Genomic DNA, 27,974 nt, shown 5'->3' on the forward strand with positions numbered 1-27,974 from the left:
AACCGATGACCTGCCCCCCTTTGAATGACTTCCCCATAACCCCGACAAGGGAGACACCCAGCAATGAACCAACTGGCTTTGCTGGACTGAGCGTGGGTGATAACTCGTGAACATGGTGGCATGTGCACCCCTGAGAGGGCTCCGCCAGGCACATGTGCTGTGTTGGCACAAGAGACGGCACCTTCATGTCACTGTGTCCTGCTTGGAGCTTGGTCCGCAGGCTAGCACGCAAGGCACACTTGTCTCCCTGAGGCCCCTTCCACCTCTGTCCTGCGTCTCAAATCTTCACTGGCCTGGGATCAGTAGAGCTGCAGGCAGGAGACTAGAGAGAATCCTGGCAGCCAGGGGTGCATCGAGGGGTCCCTGGGGCAATGAGGGCAACACCTTCAGACCCAGCTGCCCTCTCCTCTTCCTCCTCTTTCCCCAAGTCTCGCCCTGGATTGAGGAACATGCACCTTTCAGAGGAAGAAAGGGAAATTCAGAGAGACAGCCGAAGGCTGGCATCGTTGGCTCAGGGGAGTCTGTCGCCGAGCTCAGGCTGTCAAAATTCCCGTGTCAAACACAGCTCTGCCCACCGCCGACACAAGCTTGTTGAGCCTCCCAGCTTCCCGGCTCTTGATGTATTTGTCAACATAAATGTAGATATCACAAGTCCAACAAATTTGCACTTTTCAGTAGCTCCGATGGTGGTGACATGATGACAGTGACAGGCAGAGAGAGTGTTTCCCTAGGGCTGCCCCGTAGCTGGGGACCGCGCAGTCGGTATTGGCCAGGAACGCACAGCGGGACCTCCCAGGGAGGCTTGGAGCACCTTACACATGTCTGTGCCCCATCTCAGGGTTCTGATTCAGCCCAGCTGGCGTGAGGGCTAGGAGGAGGGGGCGAAGGAGGAGAAAAAGGGGGACATGTGTAAGAGTGTCAACAACGAAGATAAGATAAAAAGAGAAAAAAGAAAGGAGTATTATAAAAGTCTCCCCCGGTGATTCCCTCTACCCCTTCCCCAGGGCAGGTCTCAAGGAGTGGACCAGCAGCTCCGACTTGGGAGCTGGGTGCACACGGGTCCACGCCAGGACCCTCTGCTTGAGTCCCTGAGCTCAGCGCCTTCCCGGGCTGGAAATCACGCACACGTGAAATACCGGGCGTGGAGTCGGGGCTCGGGTTGGCTCCAGTGGGGCGAGCTCTGCGTCTGTGCAGAAGGCAGCAGGGGCTGTCCCCGTGGTGCCTCCGCATGTCCCGCCAGGCTCGCTGACTCTGGATTTCCTCCTCCAGAGCCTTCAAACTGTCCACCATGCTGCCTCCAGGGTGGGCAAGGAGCCCCTGCCCTGGGCCCCGAGGGTCTTCCTGCTCACTGTTAGCAATGAACCTTTGTATTTCCTTGCTGTTGCTTGTTTTCTAGCCGCTCTCTCACTAGACTGAGCTCCTAGACAGGGGCGCAGTAACCAGTCCCACTGTGTAGTTTCAGACCAGCAGGTGCCCCACAAATGGGCCCCAGGTGGGTGGCCGTCACCATGTGGCTCCCGCTGCTCTCTGTGCTGCGTCCTGTTTAATGTCCATGATGACCCCCTGCATGGAGCATCACCTGCATTTCGGGCATAAGGAAGCGGAGGCTTGGAGAGCTGGACTGACTTTGCTCGGGTCCCACCGTGGGAAGCGGAGAGGGGGAGCCGGGGTGCCGGGCTCCAACCCCTGTGGGGCTAGTTTAGGGTCGGCACGTGGCAGGAAAGAGCCCCGAGGTGCCAGCCCGTCCCCCACAGCGCCACGCCCTCGCCCCACCTCACCTGCACCCTGTACTGAACGCTTCTTCCTCCCGAATGCAGCAGGAGGGGCTCCCTGACCCGTCTGTACTTGTAACGGCTCCAGCTGGGCCCATGCAAACTGCAGCTCGCGCATGACAATTCATTGAGTTGTCCGGGACTTGGCACGGGTTACTGAAAGGACCACTGTATTCCCTGCCCTGCACTTGCAGTGAAGAAATCCAGACTTAAATCGGACTCTGCTGTTGACTAGCTTCTGTTCTGGAGTGTAAGTCACTGAAGTAACAGTAACACATGCTGTTGTGACAGGTGGGTCACCAGGCCACCTCTGAGGTGGAAGCTGCCAGGGGCAGGATCCAGGCCCAGTCATTCTAGAAACTACAGTGGGGGCTGGCTCCTGGGATCCTCCCCCCAAAACATGGGCCCATCCTCCCCATCCTCGTCCTTTCCTCCCTGAAAAACGAGCAGGACCGAAGGAGCGTTCCAACCCCACATTCCCTGTCTCCAGCGTTATACATAATTGAATATATTTGATAGTTTCTATTGTCTTGAAAAATCACTTTACAAATATTGAAATAATAAACGATCCATCAAAGCACAGAGGTGTAATATTGCCCCCTGTTCCCATGGAAACCGAATCACTCGGGTTCAGCGGGGTGATTATTAACGGCCTTGCCGTGCACGTGTGTCGGGCTGGCGTGGCGGCGTGCACATGGTGCTCATCATCACCTGCAACGTGTGGGGCTTATGGCAGCTGCTGTTTGTTGTGGGGATTTGAGAAATAGTTTCATTTTCTGGTTTGGTTCAATTTAATTTTTCAAAGGGCACGTTGCCAGCATCGGCAAGAGGTTTCCTGGCTCTGTTGCTCAGTCTGGTGTGTGTGTGTGTGTGTGTGTGTGTGTGTGTGTGTACGCACACGTTTCAGGGGCGGGGCATCGCATGGTGGGACAGGATCTCTGGAGTGCTGGTCGGTGGCTGTAGCAAACCTCAGGAGGCAGAAATCCAGTATGCAGGAAACAGAATGGAGGGGGGATTTACTGAGCACCTACTACGTGCTGTATCCAGTGCTCACTTCTGGCAAGCATGGTTTCTTCCGAGTCTTCTAACGTCCACAAACATTTCTAAGGAGGAGACCCGTTCTACACATGAGGAAACTTAAGAATCCAAGAGGGCCAGGCATCTTTCCTAATCGTAGTTATTTGAACCAGAGTTCTAACTGGTTCTAGATCATTCTGAAGAAATGGTTTTCTTCTGTGCATCGTATTTGCACTAACTGAAACCATGGTTCTGAGCAGAACACATGTCTCCCAAGAGCTGTCCTCATGGTCCATATATTTAGCCTGATCAGCACAGGGTCAATACCGAGTTAACTTTTTCCTTCCCTGGTTTTTATTGGTCTCATTAATTTTACTGCAGTTACAGTTAGAAGCAACAGGAGGAGGGAGATGGCTCCTTCTGCCCGTGGGCCAGCACGCTCCCATCCATCAACCCCGCCTCTTCTCTGTGGTGCCCGCTTGCTGCGGCCTGCCACTTGGGTCTCAGCCCCGAAGAGCGTGGCTTCCTCTCTGAGTCCTCCCAGACCCCTACACAGCCCCCAGTTCCCTCCTGTGTCTTTGTGCCTCTTGGTCTCACCATTCTCTAACCTAAATCTGCAGGCAGCTATTTGCCAGGAAGGGACCCTGCCTCCGAGTTGGAATCGCAGTAAAGCTAGAGCCCTGCTCCTGCCCCCAGGTGCTCCTGCTGGGTCAGCGAGCCTGCCCGTCCAGAACCAAAGTCCAGGAAGACAAGGGCACTTACAACAAAGTGAAGATGATAGGGTGACTTGAACCACCCTCTCCTCCCCTCCCCCTCGCACCCACTTCCCCTCCCTCTTGAGTGTGACCTCACTGTGCAGGAAAACGAGGTGACAGTCCCCTGATGCCACAGTGGCATCAGCACAAAGGATAGAATTGACTACAATAGGGAGTGTAATAATCACTATTTTACTCAGTGTAGCTATGACTTATGGGATGGCTTTACGGTGCACTCGGTATCAAATAGGCAGTGATCCATTGTATAGCTTTCTCTTGTTAGCCATCATAGATGGTAGGCGGTATCTCTCTCCCACGAGGAGTGGTGCCCTGGGGCTGTGGTCCCTGCCCACTGTCTCCCACTCTGCAATTTGCAAAGCAGAGTTTCAGCCCGGGCAGGCCCCGACAGCAGGGCCTGTGCCCACTTCTCTCCGCCCACTGTCTCGCGTGGTTTTAAGACATCCCATGTAGTGAGGACTGGGTAGTTTGCACAAAACATGTTTACCCAGTCAAATTGGAGAATAGCAATGCTTTTCCTTAAGTCACAGCCTCCCTTCAGATTAGGCTGTAAAAATCACGACGTTCGTCGGAAAAGCGTTTGGGGTTTTATGATGATCTGACAACAAATTTGTTTGTTTGGTTTGAGTTGTGGAATGTTCTTAATTAAATATTTAGAATCCAATTTGCCAACTGCGCACAACTCGCCGAGCATGGCGCACAGTCTGGGGATTCCGTTTAATGAGGAGCAAATGAAGTGAGAGCACGAAGCCCAAGTGCTGGTGCTGCAGGTGCCCGAGCAGATCGGCTCCGCGTTTTCACACGTGGAGGGTTCAGAACACCCTCTCTGACAGTGGCCACTTTGGTTAAAGGGTCTGCTGCCTGCAGAGTCCCTGGCACCAGCACTCGTGAACTGGCCTGTTCCTGGCATTCAAAGGCGCTGTCAACAGCGCCGACAAGTGGGGTCGGGCCTGGTGCCAGGAAGACTGCAGGGAAATGGGGTGCTGGCCCCCCCGAATTCCCCTTCCTCTACCTCGATCTCTGCGGCATTTGTGTAGTGCAGGTATCAGTGTGATGGCCGTGTCCTCGCCCCCCTGGCTGGGCCCTCTGCCCTGGCCCCTCTGTGCATTTTAGAGCTCTGTCACCTCCCCTCCCACACCTGCAGAGTGGCTGGCACACCCCTCGTCTGTGTCCCCATAGTGCTGTCCTCATTGCCAGGGGCTCATTCTTTGCCAGACACTCAGCTAAGTATATTACCTTCCTTGAGTTGCCTGTTTAGCTGCCCCGTACCACATTGCTTGTGGGTATTTCTGTTATTCTTCCTACTTCACCAGTGATCACAAATACACAGTGGGCTGTACATCACGGAGAAGGTGCTCCCACACCCAACAGAGGACCACCAGCTGATAAGCAGCCGACAGGTGCAGACCAGCATGGAAATCGAGTCAGGTGCCCTTCCCTCACTTAAGAATATAAATGCTATCACCTTGGTAGCTCTGCATTTAACGCATGACCTTGAATCCTGAGGCAAATACAGCTACAAGCAATGCACAGCAATATTTGATCCTGATGCGACCATCAACATAATCCAAATTTTACTTAAAATGTGTTCAGATTATTTTTGGTCTATTAATTTTGATCAACATTGTTTTGTAGCAAACTCTCGATTCTTGACACCCTGGGAGGTTCACCACTATCTCTTCGTCTGTAGAATCAGGTGAATCTGACACACACATTCTACAAGAGCTGGTTGGGAAGTTGGAAGTAAGCAATGATTTATTGTGCAGAAGACCCTTCTGATTTTGCAATTACTGCGATCATGCCGGTGAACACTAGACACGCTCAAAGCTGGTTCCACAGAGAACAAAACATTCTAATACAACGACATCAATGCTGTGGGCCCCCACTCACCCGGATAATCTCCCGGAAGAGACTGGTCTGTTTTCTGCAGGGGTTGAGAGAGCCAGGGTTCAGAGGGCGTCCGCTAAAGGGAGGCAGCAATCGGCAGCAGTTAGGAGCGTGGACTCTGGAGTCAGGTACATCTCATCCCAGTCAAAACTCTGCCCTGGATGGACCATCTGACTTTGAAACTGACGGTCCCCGTTGCTCCCCCTCTTCACTCTTGGCCGTGACCCTGGGTGCTCTGGGGTACATACGCAGCGTACGTACGCTGCGAGGTACGTACTTGTGTGGCAGTTGGCTATGAGATCCGGCCCGCTTTTCAGGTTCCCTACAGAATGAGCCACGTGTGGGACACCTGCTGGAAGTCCCAGGGGAGAGACCGAGGGACACATTTATGGGACAGCCTTCAGAACTCGCAACAATAGAGGAGTTACAGATGCCGACTCTGGGCCTCTCCGGTGTCTGTAGAAACCACGTAATACCTTTTCTAATTAAAACCACAAAGCGTAGTGAACCTCTCTGGTTTCCAGAGTAGGGACAGTTACAATGATCACAGTGTCCCAGGGCAGTGTCAGTCGCAGACACTGACAGCTCACTTATTCTGCTGATACACGTGAATCTGCCATCTCAGAACTGGCCTCTCGGGGCCAGGAGGGGTCATCGCTTGGCCCTTCACACGCTGCAAGATTAATCGGCTTATCTGATGGCCAGGCCATCTTCCCCCTGCCACTTCCATTGTCCATCTGCTCACTGGCTCTCGGCTGAGAAGACTGGGGCGCTGCTGAATTCGGAACAGGACCCGGTGGGACAGCAGAGCAAAGCCGCGCCACTTGGGAATTCTGGACGTGGCTCTTAGTAACCACGGCACCAAGAGCCACTGACTTCACCTCTCAGGGCCTGATCCACTTCTGTGAATTCCCATCACCGAGTTCAGCTTCCCTGAAGGTTTGGAAACCAGAGATGAGAACTCGTCTGGAGATGAGAGACACGGGAGCCAGAGGACACCGCCTTCCCGGCCCCTGGGACAGGGTCACTGGCACCTGTTTGGTCCATTTCTTACGTGCCTCTGGGTGCCAGGGGACGGATGCTGGATCAGCGTGACCCATCAGACATCCAGGACAGGACTTGGGCCTGTCTGTCTAGCATCCTCGATGCCTTTTCCCCCCAAAGGTGACTCATTCACCTTAGACACTCACCAGTGACCGCATCTCCCTGCACTTGATTCCTTTGTCCACTGAGTCTTTGGAAACCCTCCTGTGCTCAGCCCGCCCTCCCCGCATCCCTTCTGTAACGATTCCCCTGCCACACCCCCTGTTCCGGGAAAGCCCTCCCTGCCCACCCCATCGCACATTCCTAGCACCCTAAGGTTATCTGGTGTGACCCCGCATTCCACCACAATTACGCATCTGTGTCCCTGTTCCTCCAACTTAGGAACATTTTCCTCCAGGTGGTGGGGGTGTGGGGCGGGGACGGTGCATGTTAATCTCTGGAGCTCATGTGTTTAGCCCACGGGAAACACCGAATGTAGAGTAATTGGGGTCGCGATGATCAATGGACTTGAACTGAAGATGGAAGGGTCAGATGGTAAAGGCAGCCGTTCATCATGCTGTCATGCTTATTATTATTGTTGTTGTTTTCTTATTGGTCAAAGTGGGATGATAATGCGAAACTCACGGGGTCACCAAGAGGAGGAACCGGGGAGCAGAGAATCGCAGGCCCCCGGCAGGTACATCTGGACAGTAGCTGCTGTTAATGTGATTCTGGACCTCGGGGCCCGGTGGAGCTCGCGTTCCTTTTTCAAATCAACATTCAGAATATTGAAACCAATTCAATGTACGCATTCCTCCCAAATGGGATCATGCAAGATAATAGGTAGATATTTCTATACACAAAACCTGCATCTTGCTTCAACGGCCGTGTTTGAAGGACACAAAAAGTTACCCGTTTTTGCTACTTGCCCAATAAAAATCAGGTGGTGTACGTATTCCCTCAAATGTGTGAATAAATGTGGTGGTACAGGCCATCGATATCTGTGGCAGGACGATCGTGGTAATCTAGCAAATTCCAGTTGGAATCCCAAAACTGTGGGAAGGCCCCACAGTTTTGAAGCAGAGGCAAATGAGGGGAGTTGGACCTTGAATCCAGATCCATCTCCATCCAGCCCACGTTGTCGGGGTGTTGGCGAGACCTGCAGAGGGCACTGCAGTGCCTTCACTCAGCATCCATGCATTTGTGCATGCGTACGCTAACTGAACCTCTGTCTGTCGGCTGTCTCAGGTTCAAAGGCGAATTCAGACGTTGGGAACAGAGCACTGGGGCCCAGGGCAGGACTAGATTAGAGATGCAGACTCAAGAGATTTTTCCACGCAGGTCCGAGGGCAGAGCAAGCTCAGCCATCTCTGTTGTCAGTGAGGTAAAATAAAAACCTTCCTGCAAACATGTAATATGTACTTAGTATAAACGGGGCACTCAAGTCAGCACTGTGCCTTACTGTCCCCATGTCCCACGTTAAGACACCGGCACGTGAGATGCTGAGGTGCTGGCTGAGTCACACTGACCGTGAGTGGCCCATCTGAGAGACTCTGGGGTCAGTGTCTTCCCCAGCCAGGTCCCTTGGAGCTCCTCCCCAAGGACTCCCATGAAGTTCAAGTCCATTTGCAGGCTTCCAGGCGGGTCCCTGTTGATGTTTGAGTGGCACAGTCCGTCACCGTGTGGACAGAAGTCAGTTTCCCTGCCTGTGGACATCGTCATCTTGCTGACTCCTCCACAGCAGCCCACCGCCCGTGCCCCTTACAGATGGTGCCCCTGTCTCAGGGCGGGCACTGGCCAGGCGCCCTCGTTCCACTGGGAGCTCCCCCAGGGCCTTGTGCTGTGCTCGCCCTGCTGCATTATTTAGGGGTCCCGTCCCAGGCTGTTGGAGAGGGAGTTTGCTGATGTCCTCTCATGCCGTCCTAACAGGGGCGCCCTGGCCCTTCCTTGCAGCCCCAGACGGCAGCCACAGGGCCATCAAACCTGTCTCTTTCAAAGGGCGGCGCTGGTGAGCGATTTACGGAGAACAAGGTCTGTTTTGCTTTCTTCTTTGCATCGACATCTTCAGCTGCATGGTTTTCCCCGGGTTTCTTTTTAGATCAGCCTTTTGTCTTTGTCTGATCTCAGCAGCCGTACTGAGTAAGCCTTGTGCAGATGCCCCAACATATTCTTTACGTCTCTCTCAAAAGTCCCATAATATTGGTGTTTAGTGTTTAAAGTCAGACCTGATCATAGACATCACAGTTCCTGGGCCTCCTCGATGGGCCCGGGGCACTTTCCGAAGGAGAGAGATACTGTCAGTGAGAAGATGCAGGGTGAGCCCACGGCAGGGCCGGACACCGGAGGCCCAGGGCCCAGAACCACTGGAGCCCACGGCTTTGTTAGTCTGCCGTCTGCTTTTATTTGTGCTTAGTCATAGCCAGCAGATGCCCTGCAGGACTTAGATTAATGCCTCAGCCAAAGCACGCAGACCTCGCCCGCCATCTGCCCCCCACCTCGCACGATTCCCAGAGGCCTGTGCAGCAGGCACACCAAGGAAGGACTGGGTTTAGCGCTTGAACTGGGGAATCTTGTCCACTGCGGGCAGAGCCGAGTGACCTTAGATAAGTCTTTCAGTCTGGGAAATGGGAACAGGAGTTTCTAGCATTTATGACTTGGTCTGCTGAGAAGCACTTCAAGGCATAAGCATCAAAGTGAGGACCAGAGAATGTCCAGCGCATTCACCAACATGTGTGTGTGTGTGTGCTTTCAGGACATACCTGCACGTGTCAAGTGTGTGCGCACCCACCTGCACACAGGCACATGGACATGTCTTAGAAGGGCGTACAAGAGAGCATAGGTTCTGGGGAGCGGGCCCTCTGTACTGCTTTGCCTCGGGAAGATGGGGCATTTACTTATTTCCACTTCACGTGGAAAATTGGAATTGGAGTCTCTGCCGTGGGCGGCGCTCGTGGGCGGTCGGAGGACAGGGAGCGTGGCGGGACGCCCCAGGTGTTCCATCAGCAGCGGAGCCCTCGCTCTGCAGTGCAGGGAGGCAGCCACTCACCCTGCTTCCCCCCAGCTCCGCTGGCTTTTCCACTGCTGGGCTGACCTTTGACCTGCCGCCCCTGGAAGACAAGGCGTGGGGATGGGTGCCTGGGAGCGCAGGCGTCCGGCTGTGGACTTTGTGCTTATGAGACGGAGAAGACTTTTGCTTGCAGACCTTGTGGGATGTGTCTCTTAAGTTCAAACCGGAAGGGACCTCGGAACGCAGAGCCAGGCTTCACACGAGGCCCCGTGTGTTTGAGGTCAGAGCCTCTCCCCTAGAAAGCTCTCCTGGCACAGACGGCGTCACCTCAGCTCCTTCCCCATTTCCAACGATGCATCTCCTCTGAGGAGCCCACCTCTGTCTGTCCCCTCTCCTCACAGGGACAAGGGAGAGAGGCCTGTAAGTGGGTGCCATTCTGCTGTCACAGCCCTGGGAGGTCAGTGCTGCCATCAACCTCTGTTGTCATTCTCACTGTGACCATCATTATTGTCATGGCTGTTGTTACTGTCATGCAAACACACCGAGATAGAGGCGCGGCAGAATGCAGGGCTGTTTCCGCACACGGGGGCAGGGGAGAGACCCCGACCCTCCTCCCACTTTTCTCGGACCAGGCCGCGTGCGATGACTCTCCGCTCTGGTCTCTGTCGCCCACAGGGGAGCTTCTACGCGCCCTCGGACAGCTGCGTGCAGCGCGCACACAGGTGGCACCGGGCACTGTGCCTGCTGCTGCTCCACGCCCACCGCGGGCTTCGCGCCTACTTCCTGAGCGTCATGAGGGACGTCCCTGAGCTGCCACATGCAGAGCTGGGTAAGGCCTGGGCCCAGGGGACGCCCGTCCTGCGGGCCCCTGCCTGCTATGACGGCACAAGCCAAGCTGGCGCGCTCCTGTAAACCTGAGTAAGAAGCCCCGTTTCAGGTCGGTGTCACGGGACCCCAGGTGTTTCCGGCAGGAGAGACCCTCAGATGTGCAGGTGCAGGGAGAAAAGACACAAGCAACTCAAAGAGCATTTACTCCTTCCTTCATTCATTCATTCACCCATCCATCCATCCACCAAGTATTTACTGAACACCTACTAGAGCCCTGGCATCTATGGGAACATAATGTGAAGCTGCTTCCTAAGGAAAAATGCTAGTTTATAGCCTTATCTTAACTAGGCAGTGGTTACAGCATTGCAGCTTGCAGAAATGCATACGTATGTACCTTCTAATCCAGATGATTGTGGAGACCTCTTCATGGCCCTCACTCGCAGTTGGTTCTCTGGGCATGCATTGCTTCTTGCCCATCAGGCATTTTGGAGACTCTTGGATCTGAGTCTTCTAGATTGATAGATGGTGGAGCAGAGCTCAGAGAGGTAAAATGACTGCTCAGGGCCACACAGCGATGAGTGGCAGAAGCCCAGCAGGAGTGTGGAGAGCCTGCCGTGACTCTGGGGTAGGGTCTTTAAGGTGTCATGCTCATGTACAGCAGGTGAAATGTTGAGGTTTTGTGCGAAGTCCTCAAATGAGGTCCCTTTGTCCCTAGACCAGGTCCTGAGCCTGGTATTCAAGGTCAACAACAGAAATTGTCTGGGGCCCTCAGCTTTTCTCCCTGTGCCCTAGACCTTGCCTGCTGAGACGACAGCCCTGGAAGTGTTGTGTGTACATTGTCTGTGATTTGGCAGAACACATCACGTAACAGTGATTCACTTGGACGTTTCTCTTCCCCACTGGACTAGGGCATGTTTGAGGGCAGAGCCCCCCTAAGATTCCTCCTCCACAAGGCCCAGGGAAGGGGTGGATGCAGCCTGCGGATGCAGTGAGTTCCAGCACTGTCTTACCAATGAGCTTTATCAGCACTAGCCCTGCAGGCCAGGCAGCTGCCGCTCTCAGTCATGCGGCCTCGGAGCTGGTGTTTTTGCACATTCAAATGCCGTGTACAGAGGGAAGCTGGGCGCGGGGCCAGAGCAGTTCAAGTGGCTCAGGGGGAAGTCAGGATCGTTCAGCAGCTATTGACTTACGCTTTCATTTCTTTCTATCCAAAGGAACTGAGTTTTGGGGGGTTAGGGGGAATCCATGAAGCCACCACCAGTTTTTATTGAGCACCTACTATGTGCAAGACATTGTGCGTGACTCCAAAGACACAGCTGTGATTAGTGTGACAACAGGCCATCATGCTGAGGGGCGGGGTGGTCACAGACTGTGGACAGCCCCCAGGTGGGTGGGTGGGTGCACCACAGGCCCCCACTGAGGACTCCTCTCGGTCTCCTGGGCGGCGGGGCTTTTATTAGAGCCCACGCCACAGCCGAGTGCCATGGAGCTAGGGGAGAGTTCGAACGCAGGGGAAACTGAGAGTCACATCACACAGGGCCCCGGCCCCGGGATCCTGCCGAGGAGACGGCGGGATCTCAGGTCCTCTCCTGTGGCTCGGATGGCTGTGACGGTCAGGAGCGTCCGAGTCTGCAGAGCTGGACCGTGGCTGGTCTCTGCCACTCCAGTCACTCATCTGTCTGTACGGTGGAGATGCAAACCCCTGTCCCACAGGGTCACGCTCATGTGAGTGTGAGTGTGTGTGCACACATGCACAGGTACTTGCAAAGGCACAAAAGGACATGACGTCACTTGGCACCAACAGTCTGTGGTGACCTCAGGGAGTGTGGAGTCGCAGCGTTCCACGTCTGCTCACCCACGTAACGGGCGTGACCCCCGAGTCCTGTTTCTGTGGCTTCAATGCCCACGTGACATGATGCCTCTCCCATGCGGTTAGCAGCGGTTGCGTTTCAGGGCCTGTGATTTCACCGCGTGTTGTCCTTTCTTCTCCTAGAGTCCCTTGCTGTTGAAGAGACGCTGTCCCAGCTGTGCTCAGAGCTACAGGTAACCGCAGGACTGACCCCTCGGGTCTGAGCGGCTGTCGTTATGCAGGGGAAAACGTGGCTGCTTGCTTGACAAGGAAATGGAGACAGAAGACAGGCCCCCTCTAGGCTGAAACACACACTAACATCCCGTTCCCGGAAGTCACTGCACGTCTGTTAGACACCGTTGTGTGCCTAGCTCTGTGCTGCGTACTTTGGACGAAGTCACAGAGTTAACAGGTCTGTGTGGTGGAGCCCAGGCCACGCCTCCCCGTCCACAACCCATCCCTGTTGCAAGCTCTGGTTGGCTGCCAACTACGTGCCTCTCCCAGAGGGTGATAGGGACCCTGCACCTGCGCCCAGAGGACCTCAGACCCAGCAGGGGGCAAGCTCCCGCCAGGCAATGATGCAGACAGTAGTGAGCATTTGCCAAAACTTCATCAAGGACGTATTAGGAACGTGTGCTTAGTAAGTACTGGGCAGGTGCACGTCTCTAGTGACAATCTCTTGAGCACCTTCCTGTCCCCTCCTGTCCACTGTGAGGCCATGATGAGGGTGGCACTCTTACATGTAGAGAGACAGGCACATCACCCCACTGGGGTGCACAGGCCATTGGGGTCACAGGTGTGGACACAGGTACCTGCACGGCCCGGGATCTCAGGAGGACGTGTTATGAAGTGTGAGGAGGCAGAAGCCAGTGGACCCCAGAGAGGAGGCTGAGTGGGAGCCGAGCCCGGAGGCGCAGAGGGAGCCCTGCCTCTTGGAGGAGGCTGTGCAGGCCCCAGAGGCTGGAGGCAGGGGGCGTGGGTGCAGGGCTGTGCTTGGGGACCCACGAGCAGGGCTCCAGGTGGGGGAGGCAGTGTGCTGACTGAGGCCCCCGTGGGGCCTGAGCTACCCAGGAGGGGGCCTGTGTGCCGTGCACAGGGCAGAACCGGGGCTCCTGGTCACAGGGAGCCGTGAAGAAGGAAAGTGACAGGTGCTGGGGTCTGGAGAGGGGGAGGCGGGGGCATCTTTAGGTGGGAAACAGCAGGTGACCACATTTACATGGAGATAACCCCAACGCCAGCTTCCCATCCTCACCCTGGGTGCTGCCCCCCACCTGCCCTGCCCCTCACCTGCCCTGCTGCAGGACGCTGCCCCCACAGCGGCCCCGCCAGGGGGTAGGGTTAGTCCCCACTCACTTCCCACAAGTGCATGCAAAAGACTGTGGCCCCCTGAGAGTCCCTGAGCCACTCGGCTGTGGGCCTGGGGCCTGAACCCAAGGCTGTGCGGGGGTCCCGGTCATATGGTTGTATCTGATCTCTGCAGCGGTTCAGGTGAGAACCCAGCCGATGAGTCTACCAGACGCATCTCATGAGGGACCGGCCCACGGCTGGCTTTCCTCTCGGTGCCAGGCCCCAGGGTTGTAGCTGGTGACAGGGAGGGAAAGGGACATGCGGGTGGTTTGCTACAGGGCTAGCCTGGTGATTGGAGTGGAAAAAACAGCCCCCCACACACACAACACCCCTAAAAGTTGTGTGCACAGCCCTGAGAATTTTAGAGGCACAATATCGCCACCTAGTGGCCACATGCAGTCTTGAATGCATCCTTCTCCCGTGGATGGGGTCGGAGTTGGACACTGACTGGTTTGGTGACTTGAGATAATTTGCAAACACGGAGCTCTACAGTAATGCAGCAATGCATCTGTGTCTTTACTCCATGTGAATCTTCTAAACATTTAGTACGCATCCACTCTGTGCCTTTTGCTGGGAATAGACAGATAGAAGAGACCTTCCCAGGACTAGAAGTCTCCTGGCAAATGGCTGGTTCACACGTCAGGCAGAAGCTGCCAGAAAGGGTCGGGGCTTGGCCAGGGGGATGTGAGGGGAACTGCATGCTTGTTGAATAAATGGCGAGGCCTAAGAGTCAGGGTCAGGCCTGTCAGCTGGCTCCCTGGCCTCTTCGGAGACTTGACTCTGTCGCACCTCTCCTGAATTAAAGTTACTCTTCTTCCCTTGAAGAAGCAGGGGGTTGGTGGGTTGGCTCCTGTCGGTATCGGGGAAGTGACCTGCGGTCCCCCAGGGGGAATCTGGAGGAATGGGAGAGGTGGCTGCTGGGGCCGTTGAGCGCCCACCACGGAAAATCACCTAACTGGCTTGGGGCTGGGAGGCTCTACAACCTTATGGTTCCCCCAGAGACGTTGTGGCCACACCTATCATGTGGGGGCAGTGAGGCCCTGCGGTAGATGGTCCTGCACGTGAACTTCCTGTGTTCCACTGGCCGAACAGCCAATGTTGATGGGTGGAAGCTGTGGCGATCAGAGTGCAGAGTTCGGGGTGCAAGGGGGCAGAGAGGCACGCCCAGAGATGGGAGAGAGAGAGCCGTTAGAGCAGGGCAGGCGGCAGCGCCATCAGGAGGAGCCCCCAGCGGTGCCCTGGGGGCGCCCTCCACCCCCTCCTTTTCGCCTCCCCAGACGTTGAACAACCCGGAGAAGATTGCCGAGCAGATAAGTAAGGACCTTGCCTGGCTCACCTCCCACCTGATGGCCCTGTGGACCCAGTTCCTCGACGCGGTGACCCTGCACGACCACGTGACCACTCACCTTGCACAGGAACATCACACCCTGAGGGTAAGGTATCACACGGTGTGCGTCCCACTCCAGTGGCCCTTGGACAAAACTTCACAACAATGGGCAGAACAAGAACTGGGGTGGACCCTCGGGCCTGAGGGTCGGTCCTGGTTGCCCTGTGACCTGGCCCTGAGGTGGCTGTAGCCTGGCGTAGCCCCTCAGACCTTGGGCCCACCATTCATAAAAGACCTCCCTTGGCCACCAGATGGTGACAGAGTCCACGCCACGGGGCATTCCAAGTGCTCTGAAGGTGTTTTGAAAAGTACCGTATTTTGCTGTGTATAACACACACCCATGTTTTTGTGCGCATTATACCCAGGGTCATTGTTATACCCACGGTATGTAATCATTATACCCAAGTGTAATGCGCGTCCTTCTTTTAACTTCAAAAATTTGGGCAAAAAAATGTGCAAAATACGCGGAATTTTGAAATGTAAGACATCCCTCTTGGTGCATTTCTTGGCTCCCAGCTTGGCAAGTCCTGAGACATAATAAAAGTTGGCAAAAGGACCAAACACTTGAGTCCACAAAGTGTGTCGGGGACAGGTGTGCATGGCTGGCTTCCCAAATCCTGTTTCATCCACATTTCTTTATGGTCCCTGCTTTCCAGTGTCTTATATTCTAGTAGAAGAAATAAAACCTAAATATATAAATGACAGAAAGCAGTGTCAGAGCAGACTCATGAGCATGCATGAAACTGTGCCCGTAAAGCAGGCTCGAGCAAGAGCCATAGACGCTGCCCCTACCCCCCGGGAAGGAAGAGACAGGCTATTGTTCCCGACCTGTGTGTGTGTGTGTGGGGGGGCGGCTCAGCTCCTTCTGTTAGTGCCTCCTGGGGCCTCACCCTCCTAATGACAATCGAGGTGATGCCCACACAGCACCTGGTGAATGAAACTCTACACACCTTTCTTCCTCAGGTCCGAAGGTTCTCCGAGGCCTTCTTTTATATGGAGCACCAGAAACCTGCTGCCCTGACGTTTCAGGAAAATCTGTAAGTAGCCTTTCCCTCACGTCACACCCTAAGGTGGGCGCCCGAGACGTTGTTGCTCCCAGTGGCTGCTGCCCTTCACCTCCGACGGCGCAGGAGAGCCGCCTCCAGCCTCTGCCCCTTGGCTGCGTTCTCGCTGCAGGCAGAGGACTCAGGCAAGTGGCCGAGGCGGGAGCTGGCAGGTGGCAGCGGCCAACGGCCGAGTTCTCTTTCATCGAGTGTTTGCGGAGCTGCAGACAGAAGCCAGTCTTCCCGGGCCCTGAAGACATCGGTGCCCAGTCCTCTTTGCAAAATGAATTAGAAGCAGGTGGTGTGGCTACAAACTATGTCAGAAAACAACAACAGCACAGATTTTGCAGGGACTGTGCATGGCTATGAAGTGCGTTCAGCCTAAGATTCAAGACTGAACTGCCTCATTCAGGGGCTGATGGATTTGTAAGTTCTCCTTCCTGCAAAATCAAAGGAGAAATGACAACGTACTCAGAAAGGTCAGAGGGTTGACGAAAGGTGACATCCTCCTCGCTCAGATTGTAAGGGTGGCAGGAGCAGTGGTCTCTCTGTGACGTGTTGGCCTTTGCCACACAAGTCCCCGGGTTCCCCTTTGTTTCTGAATGACAGGTGCCCCTTGAGAACTACACGTGGCCGGAGTGAAGTTTGCGAGGGCGCAGCGGGCCCCGAGGGAGAAACACTGTAGACGCTCCCCACCCATCACGCGGGCCAGACCCTCATCTCACCCTCGTCTCTCTCCCCCGATCCCCGCCTCCCGTCCCCCAGCTCTTCACCGAGTCTGGGAAGCACACTGACATTCGTGGTTTGCCTCGTGGGTTGTGGACGCGAGAGGGGCAGCAGGATAAAAACCCGCCTGCGAGTTAAAAGAGCTTCTTCAGAAATATGGAGACTCTCACTTGGTCATTTACTCTTGCGCTCAGTCCAGCCCCAGCCAGAACTGCCTGGGTATATCTTCTAAAACCGAAGTGGGGGGGGCGGCAAGAGAAATGCTGGGCGTCAGGGAGTCTGCTTCCCGAGTTCCCGGGCCACAGGGGCCTCCGCCGGCCGGGCCGCGGTCACGTTCCCAAGCAGTGCGTGCCCGTGAGGGAGCGCCGGGGCTCCGGGCAGCTCCTCCCGGGAGAGTTGTGTTGACGGGCCGCCCGTTCATACGATGGACAGATGATGAAGCAGCAGCCGGCCTGGGTTCCAAACCCGTCCCTCCTTTTCCCTCCAGAGGGTCCTCGAGAGAGTTATTTCAATGTCACCATTGCTTTTCTCTCTCTTTTTTGTTTTTTTTTCCCTAAACCTCCCCTAATCTTATTTTCCTTGAGATGGGCTGGATAGTAATTGTGAGGACCGTATGAGGACACCCCTCATGTGGAGCCCACAGTGGCGGTCACAGGGAGGTTAGGCAGGGACCAGTGAGTGACACAGTTGTTTGTCGCACTCAGGGGCACCGCGGATGCGGCAGGGAGCGAAGGGAAGACACCGTGCCCATGGTTTGCTGGTTTGGAAGGAGAGATGGGCAGGCTGTGGATTGTAGCGGCGAGGAGGGGAGAGGCCGCTGTCCTCAGAGATTCTCGGTGACCACCCGGCCCTGAGAGGACCGAGTGCGGTCAGCTCTGGCCGGTGGCGTCGGCCGCATCCCATGGCAGGGCTGCTCCCTCCGCGGTCAGTCTCAATCAGCACCGAACACAGACCTGGGGAGAGGTGTGGGCAGTGGTCTCCTGCAAGCCAGGGTGAACCGGCTCTGCCCTGCCCCGGGGGAGGCGGGAGGCCTGTGTTAGCCAGAGTGACCAGAGAGAGCCCTGTTATCACAAGCCCTGCCTGACCGTGATGAAGACTGTGTCGGCGGAGGGGGTCATGGGGGCAGTTCCACGTGGGGACACAGAATGTTTTACGAGTGGCAGGAAGGAGAAGGGAGCGGGCGGGCCAGGCAGGTTGGTAGGGGCCTGCCCACAAGGGGCCCCGATGACCGGGGTAAAGACTGTGTACTTTGTACTGCGACCACTGTGATTAATGCCTTCCTTTTAGTGTCCAGTGGGTGTGGCAGGAAGACCTTGAATTTCAACTCCCATACATGCGGTTTGAAATCCTGGTTCTGTAACTTGTAATGCTTGGGACATCAGACTCATCCCTGAGCCTCTCTGAATGTGTCACTTAGATGTGACAGGGAGATCCCTTCATGCTACAAACATCTGTTTACTGCTGACCATGACCCAGATCTTGTTCGGGGTGCTGGGTGCCCGGGGGGGAGCAACACGCATCTCCTGTCTCAAGGACGTTACATGCCAGCAGTGGAAGTAAGTGCAGAAGAATGAGAGGCCAAGTGTGACAAGCACTGGAGGGAGATGCACATAACGTGGAAGAGAGAAATTTACAATTATTCTGTTAATAGTAGACATTGACCTACAGCCTAAAGCATGGGCTAGGACGGACACTGCAGCATTCAGGGGAAACAAACTTTCAGTGAGGCCGTTCAGAGTGAGAACTCTGCAAGAGGGCGGGGCATTTCATTTCAGACTGAGAGGTTGCCCCCGTGAAAGGCGCAAAGTGCTGTGAACAGCATCAGATTGTGAATGGGGGGAGCGTCAGGCTCCATTCTCTGCTGGCGACTGTGCGGGCCTGAGGTCAGGGCTGGAGGGTGGTGGGGCTGCCGCAGGGAGGCCGCCCGTGGCATCCAAGGCGAAAGCCAGCCTGTAACCTGCGGGTGGACCAGTAGAAAGACAGGGTGGCCCAGCGGGGAGTCACCCGTCCAGACCCATCTTGTTCAAGTTCCGACTGGACCGAGTTTCTCAGACAGGAGCTTGCAGTCACTTAGTAGGCCTGCAGGTCAACCGAGTGGGTTTGGAAGAGCCCCCCTTAAACGTAGACAGATGGGGGGTGGGCAGCACCAGGCCGCACAGTGCAGGGGGCGGGGGCGGACGCGGAGTAGGACTCAGCGTGTGTCCCTGGGCATTTGCGCGGCCGTGCTGAGATGCCACACAGCAGGGAGACTGGTTCCTGCCGTGGGTTGCGGTATTTAGAAAGTGTTCAGAAATGATGTAGCACTTGCCAGTAGCAAGGGTGTCTCTCACTGTCCCTCCCTGCGTTCCCCCTGTGTGGCCAGTGCCATCCACGCGGTACAGGTGTTCAGTTGGGAGTTTGCTGGGGGACGAATGTGGACCTTTGCTCTGTGTACTGGCCTGTTCTGGTGATTTAATTGGCACCGTGCAACTTCTAAGCCTCATTCACTCAACGAGATGCTCTGTAGACGGGGCTGAAAACCACTGCCCACCTCCCCGAAGCTTAGTCTGTCACCTCGACTCTGGCAGAGGCTGTGCCGTGTGCTTTGCATACACTGGCTCATTGAGTGTCCATTTGCCCCTGGAGGTAGGAACTGTTACTGTTCCCACTTTGCCAAAAAAAGAAACCTGGGTGGCCCAGAGGGGCTCGGGAATTAATCTGAGACCACACGGTGAGCCAGCGGCCTGACCCTGGGTTTGTGGGAATCCGTATCCCACCACCAGGGCCTATGTGCCCTGACTCCTGTGTGTGGCATTGAGCCACTATCCTAAAGAACGCACCCCCAAAATAAAACGTGGATTCTTCGGCCTCTAGACTAGCAGGACCTGTATGCTGTTGGGCTGTAACTGGAATGGGGGGACCCCGACGTTGAAAGTAGCAGGCAGCACACCGGGCTCCGTGGGCTCCACACAGCTGCTCTCGGAGCTTCCCCGTCTTGCTTCATCGATACTCTGTGCCTGGAGATTGGAAGCTCCCCACCTGCCGACCCCGGACCCCGACCACCAGCACCCCACTCTGCAATTCTTTGAATTGGGCTGGTTTAGCCTCCTCAGAGAAGCGGAATCTCGTGCTGTTTGTCCTGTGACTGGGTGATGCCCTGAGAGTTCACCCACGGGGTCCCCTCTCGCGGAACGTCCCTCTCTCAAAGGCTGAACAACAGTGCCTTGCTCCACACTTCCTCTCTTCATCCACCTGTCCGTGGGCACTTGGCTCTGTGTTTGGCTGCTGTGAATATGCTGCTCTGCACCCGGGGTGCTGCTCTCTCTGTAGACCCTGGTTCCGGTTCTTTTGGACACACGCCCAGGAGTGGAGCCTCTGGGGAGCCTGGTAGTTCCACTTCTAAATGGTCGAGGAGCTTCTGCACCGTTACCTGCAGGGGGCGCACCATTTCTCGTTCCCACAAGGGTTCCAACTTCACCACCCCCAGCCAACACTTGGGTTTTGTTGTTCTAATAACAGTCACCTAATAGGTGTGAGGTCATTAGGTGGATACGCCCCTGGAATTTTGAGTCATTTTGTAAACACATCCTTTGCACAGTTTAGTATGTCCTGGGTCGTGTTTTCACAAGGCCCTGCGGTCGGGGGCCACCTTCCAGCAGGAGATGGCTCCCTCAGGACATAGACTGACTCTCGAGCCCTTCCCGCTGCGTTAGAATCACTTGGTTAATTACCTGAGCACACGTGTGAGCCTGCTTGCACGTCCTGAGCATGTCGCTGTTCTCAGCGTGTTGCTCTGAGCACGTTGAATGCTCAGAGAAAGGGTCCAAGGGTTAGGAAGTTGCAGCAGACTTCCAGGCCTTGAGGAAGGGAGTATCTTCTTTATTCCCTTTCACAGGTTAAGCTCCAACTGGGAAATAAGAAATACAACGTGCACAGTTCAATGTGTATTAAGTGTAAGTGTACAAGATATCACGTACGCACACATGCTCATCTTCATTGGTTCGGAGAATGCTGAAGGAGAGATGGGGCTCGGGGCTTGTGCAGAGTCCTGCAGCCCCAGCTATTCTGCAGGGGCTGGTGGTTGCCACAGCCAGGGATTGAGGGGGGGGCTCCCAAATGCCACAGACAGACAGACAGACAGACAGACATGAGCTGTGCATGCTCAGTTCTTCTCCTGAACTCACAGCCCAGTAACAGTCTCTTCTTCCTCTGTGAGATGACGGGTTGGCATAGAGAAAACCGTGGAATGCTCACGTGTCTCCTTCCGGAAGGGGAGGTGGAAGTAAACTCTTTCCCTTCTGCAGGGAGTAGAGGCGAAGGGAATGAGTGTTTTCTACCAGCCCAGCCTTTGAATGAGGAATTCTGATCATTTCAAATTCTGGAACCAGAGTCCTGCGGGAGGAGGGTTATTTGAGTCCTGGGGAGAGAAGATGGGGCATTTTTAGAACCCTGCGTGGGGAGAATTAAAAAGCATGGTCCCTAAACTAAGAGAAATTACACCCCAGTGGAGGGTGCCGGTGTCCGTGCAGTGAGCAAGAAGGCCACTGTCAATGGTTCTTAACTCGGGTGCCACCAGTGTGCATGGGACCCTGGGTGCTGACGGTGCAGAGAAGTGGGGGTATAAATGGGGAGCTTTCTGTTGTTCCTCCAGAAGGTGAGATTCCTGGGTGCTGGGAGATTTGGCCCCTGTGCCACTGGAATGGCATTTGTCCCGCTCCACTGAATGGAACGTGATAGAGCCTGTGTTTTGTCAACGGTACCGTCCATGGCCTGTGGCCTGTGGCCCCTCTCTCAGTGCCCAGGCCAGCTCCACCACGAAGCAGACCTGGGCTCGGGGGTGGGGTGGGGCAGAGGCCAGGAAGGGTGGGCAGACAAATGGACAATTATTAGCGTCTGCTGGACATTTTCTGGAAGTTCCCTGGGATCAGGCGCATGGATAGGGCGGTGGGTTCACCGCATTGAGCTCTTCCCCAGACGCTCACCTGGCCGTGTGTTCCCCAGGGTCCAGTCCCACAGCCAGCTGTCCCTGGACGTCCGGAGCTCAGAGTACCTCACCGCCATGCCCCCGCTGCCCGCCGAGTGCCTGGACATCGACGGCGACTGGAGCACCCTGCCCGTCATCTTCGAGGACAGATACGTGGACTGCCCTGTGGCAGGTATGTCTTCCTTGTTCCGGAAGGACTCAGGGGCGGGGCTTACGGGGGTGGTGCTGGCAGTTGCTCTGTTCACGTCCCAAGGGCAGCGGGAATGAAGAAGCTCCTTCTTTGTTCATAGAGGAGATGCCAAAACTAAGGCTAAGGGGTTATTGGGAAGGTCTATTTTGCAGTGAAATTCACAAGCCCGTGTAACAAGGGACAATCATAGTAAAGATCCCCTTGTCCACTCCTGGGGAGGGATGGTACCAAGTGCCTAAATGTTTTCACCTGCAAAACAACCAAATCCTCCCTGTGGCCAGGGCGCCATGAGTATCAGAGGGAGATCCTCTCTTACGTCGACGTGCAGTTGAGTGGTAATGTCGTTTCTAGTTCAGCGGTAATGGCAGTCCTCCACTAACTCATCTCAGGGAGGACAGATAGCACGTCTGTGTGCGTTTGCTCACACGTGGTGTGCTTTGCTGGTGTTGCACAGTTTTTAAATGAGCCCACAGGCCACCTTGGCAGAGCCTGGTGCAAGCCAGACAGGCAGTGAGGGCCCGTCCCTGTCCCCTCAGGGGAACCAGCAGCTGGACCACGCCCACGGCCCCTTCGAGGGTCAGAAAATGCCACGCCCTCTGCGGGAGGTGTTACATGTTTTAGCGTTTTGATCCTGCAAGCCCATTTCACGGAGAGAAACTGAGGTGCAAAGCGTATGGGTGTGCCTTACAGAGCAGGCGGCACATCATCAAAACTGACACTCAGCCAAGTTCACCCTGATTCTAAGGCCCACAACGCCTGCCTCACCGCTGCGGTGAGGACTTCTACCCACGGGGCTCAGGTGCCCACACACATCTCAGGGTGTCCGCAAGCCAAGATTGGCAGGGTGTTTAAAAGTCCCGGGGACTTCCAAGGACTTCTGAGGAGAGTGCTGCCTTACAGAAGAAGGATGCTCTTCGCTGTCAGTTGTGCCCTGACACCTGGTGTCCACACAGGGTATGACACCCAAATCGTGGCTGTAGCGATGGCAGCCAACCGGGCTGGGGAAGAAAGCTGGCCTTAGCATTGAGACTGTGTGCGTGTGTGCGTGTGCGTCTATATGTTCCTCTTCCTTAGAGCTTAATAATTTAACCACAGAAAGTTTGAGGAGTTAGACAAGAAACTGAAAAGAAGCCAGCCCTTGCTCCCAGACCCTCTAATGTTACCATTACGAGGCTCGGGTGCAGCTGCTTTCTAGTCTTCTTTGCTACCTGTGTTCACGGGCACCCTGGTGGATGTGCGCCTTACACCCTCAGCTGCTGTGAGAGTCACAGCGCCCAGCTTTGCTTTTACAAACTTGCTGCACTTCCGCAGAGCCCCGCCCCCCAGTATTAGCTGGAGAGTCAACCTGGGCGTGCAGGGGGCTTCCCCGCCCCCCCACCCCACCCCAGGTCAGCACCCTGCAGGCCCACATCTGCCCCAGCAGGTTCTCCGAGCATTGCCCAGATTCACTTAGTGTTTTAGGGCTGGCCTCCCTTTGCAGCTTCTGTAATGTGCTTGGGACGTGGGACTTGGCTGAGACCCGGCCCCCAGCACTGACCGGCCAAGTGCCCCAAGGCCATCGCACCCAGAGGCCTGGCTCTCTCCCAGCACCTTTCACCTGACCCACCCCCACCCCTAAAAAGACTTGTACAGACTAATCCACGTCCCCATTCAAAGCCTGACGCTTCCCTTGGCCTCCCACTTTTTTACAATGTGCTTGGATGGTTCTGCCGTCCCAGAGCAAAAGTGTCAGCAAATCAAGAGCTGTCTTCCATTTCGTCTAGGGCCTGGAAGCCACCTTAATATTTGTAACTGGAAATGGTGTTACCATATCTGCAGTCCATCCCTTAGTGGAGTGAAAAGGGAACTAGAACTTGCATTTGCACGTTGGAGTGGTCACGCTCGTGGTCTGCCACCATACCTCGGCTATAATGCCTACTGTGCGCTAGGCATTCACCCGCTGTGTGCTAGGCACTCGCAAGTTCTGGGTCCTTTACCTGTGGTCCTTCCTCCCACGCACGCTCACTGCCCTGTCCCAACGCAACTGAGCCATTTGCTGGGGGCCTGCACGGTGGGCCAGGCTGCCTGGATTTGCCGCTTGTTCCAACCACTGGTGACTGTGGAACTGGGCCACAGGGTGGCAGCTTCTGTCTACAGGACCCCCACCAGCCCTGGGGAGTCCATCCACAGAACACTTAAGACTGACCGGCACAAAGGAAGTTCTGAATGGACGTCCAAGGGTAGCATTAGTTAGTAGTGAAACTGGACTGTCACTCTGCCTTGGCTGTTGGAGTGGCAGTAATGAATGATACAAGGACAGGACACATTCGTGCAGGGTGTTCAAGTTCATCCAGATCGCAGGCTTTCTCCACCATCTAACCGGTCCCCCTGTTTCCCCTGGTCACTCCTGCTCCCTCCATGTGGGGGTTAGCCGATGCTTGGCCGGACCAGGCACTGCAGACTCCTGGGCCTTTGCCCACATCATCCCCCCTCCTACTAGGACTCCTCACGCCCTTCTCGGTCAGAAGCAGGTTAATTCCTATTCTCCAGGTACGGCCCACATTCTTTCGACAGGACAGCCAAGTCCATGGTTCCTGCATGTGTTTCTCAATGTCTAAGTCTGTGAAAGACAGAGACCATTTGCTGTTATCAGTAACCCCTGCTTCCCCTCTCTCCAACTTGTGGTCTAGTGCAGGGCTCTGCCAGTGGGGTGTGCTAGGGGACCATTCGTGGGGCTACATGAAATTGAACTGGCATTTTTTTAAACCAGTGCAAACAGTCAACGACACTCATTGGCTTTGTTTTGCTGGCATTCACTTCTCAGTTCATTTTATGAGCACAGTTCGTCAGCCACGTGCCAGCCTCGGGGATCGAGGTAGTCCTAAAGGACAAACCCGGCTCTCCCACGGGATCCAGAAATGCCCCGTGGATTGCAGTGTGGTGGTGGGCGTGTTACACTCCGTGTGTGCACAGGGGGTTCGGGGATTTGCAGCGGAGGGTGTCTAGGTTGCTGTGGCACGTGGGGCATTCCCCCGAGGGGGGAACATCGGCTTAGCCTCTCACGATGCAGACGGCGTGTCCGGGTAAGGAAGCTGATCCTGCCCCAATCTTGAACTTCACTTACAGGTATGAGGCGATGATGTTTCAAAGTCCCATGCCGTTTTTACATTCAGTGTCTCCATGGTTTACTTCTGGTTAACATTTGATAGTGATTATAATCCTTTCACTTTTATTAAAACCATTCGGAGGAGCCTTAAACTATAGTACATGGCTTTATTATTTTTTTTGTAGGGCAAAATTTGAATGTTTACCCTCGTTTCGATGTTCCAGCAACCAGTCCTGCAGAAACGTGTCTAAGAGACCCAGAAGAGAACCGTTTGGAGAACAGAAAATCACCTCTCCAGCAGCGCCCCATCTCGCCCAGCCTGAAACCACCGCTCTCAGACTCGGACGAAGAAGAGGTGACTAGCTGCGCGGAGTCAGACAAGAACGTGCCCACACCCAGCCGTGCGGACGTCTGCTCTGAGTCTCAGGTGTACCTGACCATCGGCGAGTTCCAGCAAGAGGCAGGTCCGCCCGAAGATGCAGGCGGGACCAGCCCCGGGTCTGACGTTGGAACGCATTCACTGGCCGATGGCAGCTGGCCCGGAAGGAGCCCCAGCCCAGAGGATGGCCCAGACTACATGGATGTGAAGTCCAGCGTCATGCCCCCCGGAAGAGCTGAACCCACAGTGGTCGTTTTGAGTGATCAGTGTGGGCATGAGCACTTGCAAGATAACTGTGAGTCGGACAGCGAAGGGGCAGCAGGTGGAAGTGGCCCGCACGCCACCTCTTCAGGGAAGACAGTGCCCCAGGAGCTCAGGACTCTGGGAAAGGGAGCCGCCCAAGACGGTAAGATGGTGCCACCCAGTGGGAAGCTCTTCCCCGGTGAGCCTTGCGATCTGCTGGACTCAGCTTGGAGGGTGTCCCCGAAGGACCCTGCCCCGGAGGAGCAGGAGGACGTGTCAGTGTTCTCCGTGGCCAGCAAGAGGTCCTCCTCCGTCATCTCGGATTCCGGCATTGAGAGCGAGCCCAGCTCCGTGGCCTGGTCGGAGGCCCGCAGCAGGGCTCTGGAGCTGCCCGGTGACCGGGAGAGCTTGCACCGGCTGGCGCGGAGACACGCCCTGCACAGGGACTCCTTGGAGGGCGGACGCACTGAGAGCAACGTGAGTCTGCCAAGCGGGATCCAGGCATCCCTCACCTCCATCAGCTCTTTGCCTTTCGAGGAGGAGGAGCGGGAGGTGGCACTCACCAAGTTGACCAAGTCCGTGTCGGCACCCCAAATCAGCAGCCCCGAGGAGTCTGCCGAAGACATGGACACCGTGCCGCAAGGAGGGCGTCTCCCTGAAACTCCGGCCGGGCACATCGAGAGCGCAGAGCCCCCGGGTCCCTGCAGTGAACCCCATGCTGGGTCCCGAATCCAGGACACTGGGGGGAGCTGTCCTCCCATGGAGGTGGGTTCAGATGAGGGCAACCAGCAGGGCCCTGGTTCCGGAGATGTCCCAGAAGGTGAAGAGATTGGCTCGGATTCTCAAGGACCCTGTTTTCCTGATGGCAGAACTGAGACTCTGCCAGGGATTGAAACCAAAGATCTTAATTTTCAAATACCACGTATCCTAGCCCTTGAAGGCCCTGGGGACGGGTCTTCTTCTGGGGCACAAGTGGAGAGCCCAGAGGGCAGGTCTGCACAAGGGCACCTGGGGGCGAGCGCTCCACTGGACAGCGGCAGCTCGGGCGTGGAGTGCCTCACGGAGGGCGGGGTCTCTGACCTGAGTTGTGCACCAGCGGCCGAGGCCAGCAGCCTGGGCTCAACTGGGGAGCCAAGCAGCTCACCCGGCAGTGCGGAGGCTGCGGTGCCCCTGGAGGCGGGCCATCGGGCAGAGGTGGTGTGCTCCGCCCTGGCTCACTCCGCTCAGTCCCAGGCTGCGGGTCCCCAGGAGCCCCGGGCTGGCTCTTCCACCTCGGGGCCCCACCTGGCCCCTGCAGAGACCTTCTCCGTGGACAGCCTGAAAGCCGTGGAGGTCGTCAACCTGTCTGTGTCGTGCACGGCCACATGTCTCCCGTTCTCCTCTGTGCCCAAGGAGACCCCTGCCAGGGCCGGGTTCTCATCCAAACAGACCCCGTTGCCCATCACGCACCAGCCGTCAGGTTCCTTCGGGGTCGTTTCTGCCCCGTCCAGCCAGCTGGAGGAAGAGGTCGGCGAGAGGATGTTCAGGTGAGCTTCCTGGCCCAGCACCCACAATCACGCGTGTCCGCATGCTCCTCAGTTCCGTACATCCCATTCCAAAACCGAAATCGCCATGTCCTCATTGAAACACAACAATGCATCAGCATCGTACAAGTCAGCCGTGCAGAGTAGCACGAGAGGTAGAAAGTATCAGTAAGCCCACTTCTCACGTACAGCTGCTATGTGAGTTCTTCCACCCTTTTTTCTCTCTGGATCTATATCTATACCTTCTTTTTATGCAAAAGTTGGATAATTCTGTACAAACTAAGTTTTTTCGGTCTACTGGAAACACCTTTCCACGTTTAGCCATCTATTTTTGCATTACCATTTTCTGTTTAAATGATGTTCCACTGCATAGATGTGCCAGGATTTATTAACAAAACAGTTTAGAGATGGGCACCTAAGTCTCTTTTTTGGTTTTTATTAGGATAAACAACTCTCTAGCAGTGTCATGCACCCCATGTTTGCGAATTCCGAAGGGACAGTTCTTTCGGGGCCTTTGGGAGGAGCGGGGCTTCGTCAGATTTGCCTCGTCGGCCCTTTTGTGTGGTTCTTTAAGTTGTCCTTCATTTTGTGATGTCCACATCCACCCCTCACTCTTGTGTTGGGTTTGTAGCCCTACGGCTACCTCGTCTGCAAACTCTGTGTTTGGTTAAGCACATCCCAGAGTCATCTTACCGAAGCATCCCATCGTGTCCACTGTCTTGCCAAGTGCTGACGAGGTCACGATAGCTCCGAAAGAAATGGCCCAGGCACGTCCACCTTGGACCGCTGTTCCATACAGATTACCAAATACCCACACGCCCCCGCCGTCAGCGTAACAAACAGCTGGCAGGCAGCTCCCAGTCTAGCTCCTAGTCTCCGGCCAGCGCTGCCCTGGTGGTTACTGCGCCCGTGAGTGAGGGGAAGTAGGTAAA

The 27,974-nt window shown here is 55.6% G+C and overlaps 1 protein-coding gene across 1 annotated transcript in view; it reads left to right on the forward strand.

Annotated features, from left to right (window-relative positions):
* FAM135B (family with sequence similarity 135 member B) overlaps positions 1-27,974 on the forward strand; it is a 158,321-nt gene that overhangs the window by 124,623 nt on the left and 5,724 nt on the right. Inside the window, exons 8-13 of the mRNA XM_037166411.2 lie at positions 10,155-10,308; positions 12,301-12,350; positions 14,781-14,936; positions 15,854-15,927; positions 21,640-21,794; positions 25,083-27,045. Coding sequence (XP_037022306.2) covers positions 10,155-10,308; positions 12,301-12,350; positions 14,781-14,936; positions 15,854-15,927; positions 21,640-21,794; positions 25,083-27,045 — 2,552 coding nt within the window. The remainder of the gene's footprint in view (positions 1-10,154; positions 10,309-12,300; positions 12,351-14,780; positions 14,937-15,853; positions 15,928-21,639; positions 21,795-25,082; positions 27,046-27,974) is intronic.

Source organism: Artibeus jamaicensis, unplaced genomic scaffold (assembly GCF_021234435.1).
Source record: "Artibeus jamaicensis isolate MK-2021 breed Jamaican fruit bat unplaced genomic scaffold, CSHL_Jam_final scaffold_916, whole genome shotgun sequence".
Taxonomy (NCBI): domain Eukaryota; kingdom Metazoa; phylum Chordata; class Mammalia; order Chiroptera; family Phyllostomidae; genus Artibeus; species Artibeus jamaicensis.